The 10,021-nt window shown below is 47.9% G+C and overlaps 1 protein-coding gene across 6 annotated transcripts in view; it reads right to left on the bottom strand.

Annotated features, from left to right (window-relative positions):
• The window catches only part of FLNB (filamin B), a 390,880-nt gene that overhangs the window by 837 nt on the left and 380,022 nt on the right, over window positions 1-10,021 (bottom strand). For 4 of the 6 annotated variants that reach the window (XM_075321342.1, XM_075321343.1, XM_075321338.1 and 1 more), the window contains 3 exons: window positions 5,593-5,811; window positions 2,940-3,143; window positions 1-697 (listed from right to left, as the gene is read on the bottom strand). The exon at window positions 1-697 is cut by the window's left edge and continues 837 nt beyond it. In XM_075321342.1, the coding sequence (XP_075177457.1) occupies window positions 510-697; window positions 2,940-3,143; window positions 5,593-5,811 (611 nt within the window). In that variant the 3' untranslated portion in view covers window positions 1-509. Of the gene's footprint in view, window positions 698-2,939; window positions 3,144-3,456; window positions 3,517-5,592; window positions 5,812-10,021 lie in introns of all 6 variants that reach the window. The other 2 variants (XM_075321337.1, XM_075321340.1) reach the window with 1 other exon arrangement.

Raw genomic sequence — 10,021 nt, 5'->3', positions numbered from 1 at the left:
TGGTAATGTGAGATTTTTTTTTTTATTTTTTTTTCTAGAATAACTTTCTTTTCCTGCACATCCCAATGACCGGACAGTAAGCAATAGTCGCTAACCTAAAAAAGTACCAGAATTGTCACTACTTTCCCCGAGCGAAGTGTAGGAACATTGGGCGGATGACTACAAATTGTGATTATCAGTAGTTCCATTGCAAATCTAATAGTGAGGAAATGTTTCCAGTTTTATTTCATATTGATCCCCTTCTTTCGTGATTAATCAGATTGAGCAGGAACAAGTTGGCATCCGAGAAGTTAAGCAATATCAAGTATAAATAAGCCCTTCCAGCATTAGAGATTTCGCTATTAAATTACCAAATGGACACCTAAAACATACATAAAAATTATCAATTCTCTAGTATAAAAAAGTCACATATAAAATTAGGTGTAATGTTGGTTTCCTCTCGATACAATCTGCTCCAAATAATAAAGATCTCTCATTGCTGCCTCTTGATTCCGAAGGTTCTAGACATTTTACGGGACGGTGACACGGAAGGGGCTGCCGGGGATGTGCTCCTCGCCCCATTTTACCACCAGAGTGTAATCTCCTTTCTCCTTCACGTGGTAGTTGACGGTATAATGCTTATTTCCGAGATGTTTTACAGACACTTCCTCACACGGTATTGTCGGCCCATGTACACCGACCAGCAACATGTTAGACCCTGGGAGAGAAAAAGAGATGAAGTTTAGGTTTCAATGGTAAAAACTGACCATAATGGGAGACATTTCTATGATCAGAAGTTTGCATCAATGCTATTTTGGAAATATATTAGATCTCTCGTATTACCGGCTGTTGCCACTTTGGCTTTCTCCAATATATGCACAGGGCCAAGGCCAATCTTAGGATACAGCGTTCCATGTATAATACCTTATAGTAGATCATATGAAACTGCCCAAATACTAAAACTAGGTAATGAAGTCACTATCTGTGCACTACTCTGCCATTAGTCCAAGTATCTACAGTGGCAGCAATGAGACATTTGTGTGCCCATCCCCACCAGGCCCATGGTGCTCTCATCAATACATACCATGGCTCAATCCGAAACATAACAATATACTTAATAGAGATCAAGCTAGATGAATAGAAATGAATGAGCACTACCATGCTCAGGTGCTCTGTACTCGTAACTAGTGATGAGCGGGCACTACCATGCTCGGGTGCTCTGTACTAGTAACTAGTGATGAGCGGGCACTACCATGCTCGGGTGCTCTGTACTCGTAACTAGTGATGAGCGGGCACTACCATGCTCGGGTGCTCAGTACTGGTAACTAGTGATGAGCAGGCACTACCATGCTCGGGTGCTCTGTACTGGTAACTAGTGATGAGCGGGCACTACCATGCTCGGGTGCTCTGTACTCGTAACTAGTGATGAGCGGGCACTACCATGCTCGGGTGCTCTGTACTCGTAACTAGTGATGAGCGGGCACTACCATGCTCGGGTGCTCAGTACTGGTAACTAGTGATGAGCGGGCACTACCATGCTCGGGTGCTCAGTACTGGTAACTAGTGATGAGCGGGCACTACCATGCTCGGGTGCTCAGTACTGGTAACTAGTGATGAGCGGGCACTACCATGCTCGGGTGCTCAGTACTGGTAACTAGTGATGAGCGGGCACTACCATGCTCGGGTGCTCTGTACTAGTAACTACTGATGAGCGGGCACTACCATGCTCAGTACTGGTAACTAGTGATGAGCGGGCACTACCATGCTCAGTACTGGTAACTAGTGATGAGCGGACACTACCATGCTCGGGTGCTCAGTACTGATAACTAGTGATGAGCGGACACTACCATGCTCGGGTGCTCAGTACTGGTAACTAGTGATGAGCGGGCACTACCATGCTCGGGTGCTCTGTACTGGTAACTAGTGATGAGCGAGCACTACCATGCTCAGGTGCTCAGTACTGGTAACTAGTGATGAGCGGGCTCTACCATGCTCAGTACTGGTAACTAGTGATGAGCGGGCTCTACCATGCTCGGTACTCGTAACTAGTGATGAGCAGGCACTACCATGCTCGGGTGGCTCAGTACTGGTAACTAGTGATGAATGAGCACTACCATGCCTAAGCCTAATCAGTATTTGTAACTAGTGATGAGCGGGCACTACCATGCTCAGGTGCTCGGTACTTGGATCATCTGACTGCTCGCTACAAGTACCGAGCACCCGAGCATAGTAGTGCCCGCTCATCACTAGTGACGAGTACAGAGCACCTGAGCATGGTAGTGCCCGCTCATTAGTTAAGAGGAGAGCACCCGAGCATGGTAGTGCTCGCTCATGACTAGTTACGAGTACAGAGCACCTGAGCATGGTTGTGCCCACTCATTACTAGTTACGAGTACAGAGCACCCGAGCATGGTAGTGCCCACTCATTAGTTACGAGTAGAGCACCCGAGCATGGTAGTGCCCGCTCATCACTAGTAATAAGTACAAGTACTGAGCACCCGAGCATGGTAGTGCCCGCTTATCACTGGTTACGAGTACTGAGCACCTGAGCATGGTAGTGCCCACTCATCACTAGTTAAGAGTACTGAGAACCCGCGCATGGTAGTGCCCGCTCATCACTAATTACGAATACCCGAACATGGTAGTGCCCGCTCATCACTAGTTACGAGTACTGAGCACCTGAGTATGGTAGCACTCACTCATCACAAAAATGGGATATTTTAGGGGTGTAGCTATAGTGGATGCAGCGGCTGAGTCTAGCTGAGGGTGGGATGGGAGGAAAATCCCATTGGCTTATAAGAAAAAAACCACAACTACTGATATAGACCTCTGATAGTTGGGGTCCCCGTTGGAGATTTTCCATTGGACCCCATAAGCTTCAAGTTACACGATTATTCAAGTGTTCTAAGATGTGAAGATTACGGGATTCTCAAGGTTACTAATTCTGTGCAGACTCTTACCGGCTTTACTGCAGTCTACGGTGAAGCTGCTCTTCTGTCCTAGGTACGCTTTCGACAGACCGGCTCCTTTGGAGGTGACTTTGCTGGCGTCTGATGCAAACCTGGGCAGCGCACTATATACGGTCTCTGTGGAGGCGCGAGTCACAGACTGCACGATTATAGAGGACGTTTCGCTGACACCGCCAACACTGACCAGTCGCTGACCTAAGGGAGTAACAGTCACGAAAGAAAAGGGACAATGAAGATACGGGAAACTATGAAATCAAAACACTGAAACATAAAAGCGAGGCGTCCGTACAGCAACGATGGACACTCCTCTGTTAGCCACATGGCACAGTGTACGGTCACAGGCTTATTGGCACAGTGTACGGTCACAGGCTTATTGGCACAGTGTACGGTCACAGGCTTATTGGCAGCGCTGGTTAGACGGTCATAACCGGGGAAGGTACATTCTGACGTCACAGCGACAAAGACGATGTATTAACACTTTACAACACCAATTCTCGCTCTGGATTACCTTCCAGGAGGGAAACTCTTTGCACCTCCTTCCCTTCAAGCCAAAAAGGGGGTAAAAGACCTAAATAACAAATGTATTCACAGCTCCGTTACTGGATTTTAGGGCACATTTTTAAACAGCTTCTGCCCAAATTTGCCAAAATGCACCCACAACAGAGACCCCCATTCTGATACTTATTTGCATAAACCCTGTCCCCTTGACTCCAGTTTATGGAGATAATTTTATATATTATACCATGCCACATATTCTAAGCGGTGTGGAGAAAGCCAAGCCCTGCTCATCACCTGCCCAATACAATCCCCACAGTGAAACATGGTGGTGGCAGCATCATGCTATGGAGGGAGGAACAAGACAACTGGTTGTAAATGTAGGAAAGATGAATGCGGTCAAGTACAGAGATATCCTGGAAGAAAACCTCTTCCAGAGTGCTCTGGACCTCAGACTTGGCCGAAGGTTCACCTTCCACCAAGACAATGACCCTAAGCACACAGCTAAAATAACAAAGGAGCAGCTTCAGAACAGCTATGTGACCATTCTTGACCGACCCAGCCCAAGCCCTGACCTAAACCCAATTGAGCATCTCTGGAGAGACCTGAAAATGGCGTCCACCAACGTTCCCCATCCAACCTGATGGAACTGGAGAGGATTTGGGAAGAATGGCCGAGGATCTCAAAAGACTCATGGCTGTACTAGCTCAAAAGTGAAGGGGTGTCTACTCAATACTGAGCAAAGGGGCTGAATACTTATGACCATGGGATATTTCAGTTTTTCTTGTTTAACAAATTTGCTAACATTTCTGCTTTTTTTCTGTCAAGATGGGGGATGGGGCGCAGAGTGTACATTAATGAGAAAAAAAAATGAACTTTTTTGAATTTACTAAATGGCTGCAATGAAATAGTGAAAAATGTAAAGGGTCTGAATACTCTCCGTACCCACTTGTATACAGTGTGTCCACCCATATCCTATCCACCGCCAGTAACTTGAGAACGGCGGAAGCTATAGGCATAGAAGTGGTGTCTAGGTATAGTAAAGTAGCCATGCGCTATGCAATGAAACCACCTATAGCGCCACCTGGTGGAAAACAACGGAGTTAGCATTTTTATCTCGAAAACGGAACGAGAGAGAAAAAAGTGAATTACAAAGTTGTAGGGCATCATCAATTCAATACGAATCGACACCTTGCATACAGAAATGCTATGATTAGAACGTGTAAACCTCACAAGGCTGCGGACGTGAAGCGATACCTCATGGAGACCTTCCTACAAGTCATTGGGTATGGAGCTGTGTGGAGTGGCCTCCGCTCACCTGACCTGACCCTATTGGACGTCTTTGTGAGGTCACATCAAACAGCAGGTGTATGCGACCCCTCCACCAACATTGCAGGACCTACGACCACGTATCACAGATGCTTGCGCAAACGTGTCACCTACCATATTGCACAGCGTGCAGCAAGATACAGTATGCTGTGCAGAGGCCAGATGTGCATTGCAGCTGACGGGGGCCACTTTGAGCATCAAGGTTAAAAGAGCGCTATACACGTGACCAGCATTCAATGTTTTGTTTTTTTTTGGGGGGGGGGGGGGTCATGGGTTTCATATCATCATATCATAGCATTTCTGTATGCAAGGTGTCGATTCGTATTGAATTGATGATGCCCTACAACTTTTTAATTACATTTTTTTTCCTCTATCTCGTTCCGTTTGAGATAAAAATGCTAACTCCGTTGTTTTCCACCAGGTGGCGCTATAGGTGGTTTCATTGCGTAGTGCATGGCTACTTTACTATACCTAGACACCACTTCTATGCCTGTAGCTGCCGCCGTTCTCAAGTTAGTGGCGGTGGACAGGATATGCGTAGACACACACATACATATATTATATATTTCATAATACAAGAGTGATAAGTCCTACTATTCTACAGCTAGGTGACACCCAATCCCTATGTCAAATCCTCAATCTGAATATATAGGGAGGCCATGGTGTCTAGGGCTATTCCCTGGCATAGACAATTATTTGGGAGTTTTTTTGCTTTCATATTGGAAGCCCCTTCTCGATACATCCACAAACATATACGGAGAAAGTAAATGAGGGAACAGATTGTTTCCAAATTTAAACCAAAACACAACAGTAAAATTACCTGTAACTTTGGCTTTGAAGGGACTGCCGAGGATGTGATTGGGGCCTCCATATTTCACGCCGATGGTGTAGTTTCCTGGTGCCATTGGCGTATACAGCACTCTGTATCCTTCCGGACACTCCTTACATTCCATGGTCACCTTTGAGGGACCTTCGATGGTGACAGACAGCGCCCCGGGTCCGGCTTTAGTGGTGTTGATTGTGAATTCAGACTGTTTACCTGCCAAGCATAGATACTTTAATATTAGCAGACGTCACCCCGCACAGATTATCCTCTGCACATCACCCTCCAGACCGTAATCCAAAATCCGGACAGCAAAGTGCAGCACATGGGGCTTTTGTTCTTTTACACAATACAATACTACCCATGACACAAACTGATGAATCTTGTTTGTTAATGGGGTCAGTAGGACATGGCTGGTGCCCGGCATGTAGGGGTACGGTACTGCTGTACATCACTGTTTTATAGAGGTCATTATAGATTCTGCTTGGGTCACCCCGTCTTTCCTTGTATTAGAGTACCATTACACCATTGGTGTAAAGTAGGGATGGGGGCAACAGGGGCAATTGCCTTGGGCTCAAATTTGATTCCTTAGTCAGTAGTGCAAAAATCCAGGGCAGTGCACATGCCTTCTGACTTCTCACCGGGTGCCCTGGATGGGTAAACTTGATCAGCAGCAATGATACAGTTGTATGTAGTTTTACGCAGGAGCCGCAGTCTCCACCACTCTCCATCATGATGGCCAAAGTTGTGCAATGATATTGTACCGTCCCGGGGCTCGGCCGGCTGCAGAGCGGCTCGGATCCGTGCTCGTCGGTGGGTGGCTCTAGCTCTCCACGGACCCGGGGGTCACGTCGCTCTGAAAGGGGGCTGGCGCTACACGTAGGGACTTCGGTGGGGAGATCCACAGCCGGAGCCGCGGTGGTTTATAGGAGATTTAAGTTCATGACGCCACCCACGGGTTGTGGTGAATGGATGGACACCACCGCTGCCGTTGACTAGGCTCCCGGGGATGGTGTTGCGCAGCTTGGTGTTGACCCCCTCCGTGGGTAGTGGGGATGGTGGTCCTGGGGGCCCGAGGGAGATGCTGAGGCGAGGGGACGGGTGCGTGCTGGAGTGTCGGTGCAGTGCGGCCCGAAGGCACTGTTGTACTCACTATGAGAAAACACGCTGAAGTCTCTGGTAAACCAAACAAGATGGTGAACGGTGCCCATAGCCGGCTGCAGTTTTCCCCTTAACAGGTTGCTGGTTTCCGCCTTTCTCCTGCACCTCTCGTGTGAAAGTTATGACTCTTATGCCTAAGCAACGGTAGTCCACTCCCCGGCTTGCTGTGTGTCGGGAGAGCCCTGTTTGCCCGCAGACGATGGCCCCTCGGGTCTTTAAGCCTGGGCGGTGGCTTTACCCTAATCGTTGGGCTGTTGTCTTCAGTTGGGTCTTGTGTGGGAAAGGTCCTAAAGTCCAGTCCTCAGTCAGTTGATTTGACTTAGACCCAGTACGAGGCCCAGAAACAACTAGGCCGAGTACCCCTCCTGGTGCTCCGGTTTCTAATCGGTTCCCCAGTTCGGTACCGGCGGGCCACCGCCCGTCCCCGGTCCCTACGGTTACACCGGCTGTAATCCCAGCTCCTGCAGGCGGCCACCACCGTCTGCCTCTTTGCCAGAGGTGACTGGGCTCCAACCCAGACACCTGGTGTAGACTTTGGCAGGCCTGAGCACAGGTCTGCCCTTGAACTTAACTCCACTTCACTCCACTGTCAAGACTAGACTACACCCACTATTTTTCCCGCCTCCTGGCCTGTGAACTCCTCGGTGGGCGGAGCCAACCGCCTGGCTCTGACCCCTGGTGTGAACATCAAACCCGGAGGGTGGTGACAAAGGTTTGTAGTTTGGCTGCTGTCACCTTTTTAGGGGAGGGGTGTGTGTGCATGGGACTACCTGGGACGACCTGACTAGTCCAGGGCGTCACAATATCATCCCATTGTGCCACCTGTGGCAACTTTAATGTATACAGGGAAGGACTCTATTGCTCGAATAAAGGGAGCATAAACACTTTTTTTGCAGGGGTGGCACAAATTTTGCATTATTACTTTGTAAAGAGGGCACTCAAGAGAAATTCTTATGGGGGTACTCAGCGGGAAAATGTTCATTTTAGGGAGGCACTCAGCCGGCAAAGTTTTCTTTCGGTGGGGTGGGTTTGGGGGCTGTCATCACACATGGTTTGCTTTAGGGGGGCAAGCAGGAGGTATAGTTTATTTTAATGGGGGCACTCAAGAAGCATTATGACTTTGTTCAGGAGTGCAATACCTTCCTTGCACCGAGCTCTGGAAGTCTACATTACACCACAGGTATACACCACTGATATCCTGTACCAGGGATCATCTACGGACACGAGCAAAGGTTGTGCCTTGCCATCAGTGGTAGTGGGTATTTTCGTGATACATTGGCAGGGTGGGTCTGCCAAAACATAAGGCTTATTTCTTACAACTCTCTTGATGGGGAGAGGTCAATATATCCTAATATTTTAGTAATAGGACCCCTTTAAGGTAGCCAGAATTTTGGAATTTTTCTGTTAAGCCAAATGCACAAAGTCAAAAAATATTTCCAGACCTGTAACACATCAATATCCGAAACATTGTTCTGCGGGTTGGGCTCATCACAGAAACAATGGCTTATTTTAATGGAATGTATGAATAGGGAACATCTGCTTTGTAATAATGAGCTGGCATAGCCGAAGGACACGCGTACAAACCCAACAATGAATACCCTGCAGGGCTTATCAGAGCAGCACAGGCCGGCAGCTCGGGGGCTGCATCATTTCCAGACCATCAAACTGTCAACACATCGCTCCACAGCCAGAACGCCGTGCTGTCTGCTCACAACTGATATCTTACTAAGTTTACACGATGAGCATTGTGAAAAGGACAATGAACTGAAATGGCTTGGAAAGAGAAATGTAGTAACTTGACATGAACTGAAGAGGTCCCCAAACTGTCGTCAACGTACCCAACATGGTTGGTAGTATGGGAAAGAAATGGGGCATTTAAAGCGAAACACAAAAAATGACACTAGCAACATTCACCTGTGTATTATACCCCTCATATAAAAGAAAAAGATACAGCAGCTTCTAATGGGTTAATCTACAAGAGGAGGACATGGCTGCTTCTAAAGCCAATAGCTGAGTGTAAAGGGTTTTTATGAGACTCAACATACATAGTGCCATCTCCCAGCTCAGAAACTGGAAGCCTCGTAAGAAACACAAAAAATGACAGTAACTACATTCACCTGTGTATTATACAACTTATATAAAAGAGGAGGATGCAGCAGCTTCTAATGGGTAAATCTAAAAGAGGAGGACATGACTGCCTCTAAAGGGCTAATCTACTAGAACAGGGGTGGGGAACCTCCGGCCCGCGGGCCGTATGTGGCCCGCGATGACCTTTTCTGTGGCCCCCGGGGCACTGGAGCAGATTCCCAGTGGCTGAGGTGCTCGGGCAGCCGGTCATCTTGTCTATTGCCGGGAGACAGCACTGGGGGTGGGACTTCCTCCCTCTTGCTCCTACATGCTCCCTGTGAGATTACAGCTAGAATCAGAGTGATGGGGGAGGGGCCTGTACGGGACATAGAAGGCTGCATAGTGCTGTGCGTGCTGCCTCTCACCCTCCCGTTCTGTGCTCGGCTGTTCATGGCTAGCAGGTCTTTTCTTGGAGAGCAGACGAGAATGAAGCCAGCCCTTGAGCTAAGCTGCTGCATCCATCACTTGTGCTGCACCTGATCTTACAGGGCACCTAAGCAGCAGGTACTTATATCTGCGCTAAGTGTGTTTATATCTAATATATACCACCATATATCAAATGTATTTGTGACTTCAGTGTCCAGCGTCTGTTGTGTATACATGTGCGTGTGCTGTGTATACGGCTTGTGCATGTGCTGTGTATACGGCGTGTGCGCTGTGTACGTGCTGTGTATACGGCGTGTGTGCTGTGTATGTGCTGTGTATATGGCGTGTGTGCTGTGTATGTGCTGTGTATACGGCATGTGCGCTGTGTATACGGCGTGTGTGCTGTGTGTGCGCGCTGTTTATACGGCGTGTGTGTGCTGTGTATACGGCGTGTGTGTGCTGTGTATACGGCGTGTGTGTGCTGTGTATACGGCGTGTGTGTGCTGTGTATACGGCGTGTGTGTGCGCGCGCTGTTTGTTGTGTTTGGCACTTAATAAAGTTTCATATTGTAAGGTTTATTGGTATATCTAATTTCTGGTGTGCACATGTTTACATGCAGAGCTTTTTTTCTTCTCCTTATGTACTGTGTATACGGCATGTGGAGTGCTATGTATGGCTTGTTGAGTGCTGTGTATGGCTTGTGTGTGTGCTGTATACGGCGTGTGAGTGCTGTGTATGGCTTGTTGAGTGCTGTATACGGCTTGTGTGTGT

Source organism: Anomaloglossus baeobatrachus, chromosome 8 (genome assembly GCF_048569485.1).
Source record: "Anomaloglossus baeobatrachus isolate aAnoBae1 chromosome 8, aAnoBae1.hap1, whole genome shotgun sequence".
In the NCBI taxonomy this organism is placed as follows: Eukaryota; Metazoa; Chordata; class Amphibia; order Anura; family Aromobatidae; genus Anomaloglossus; species Anomaloglossus baeobatrachus.
Note: the sequence above shows the minus strand (reverse complement) of the source record. Positions and strands in the feature narration are given on the sequence as shown.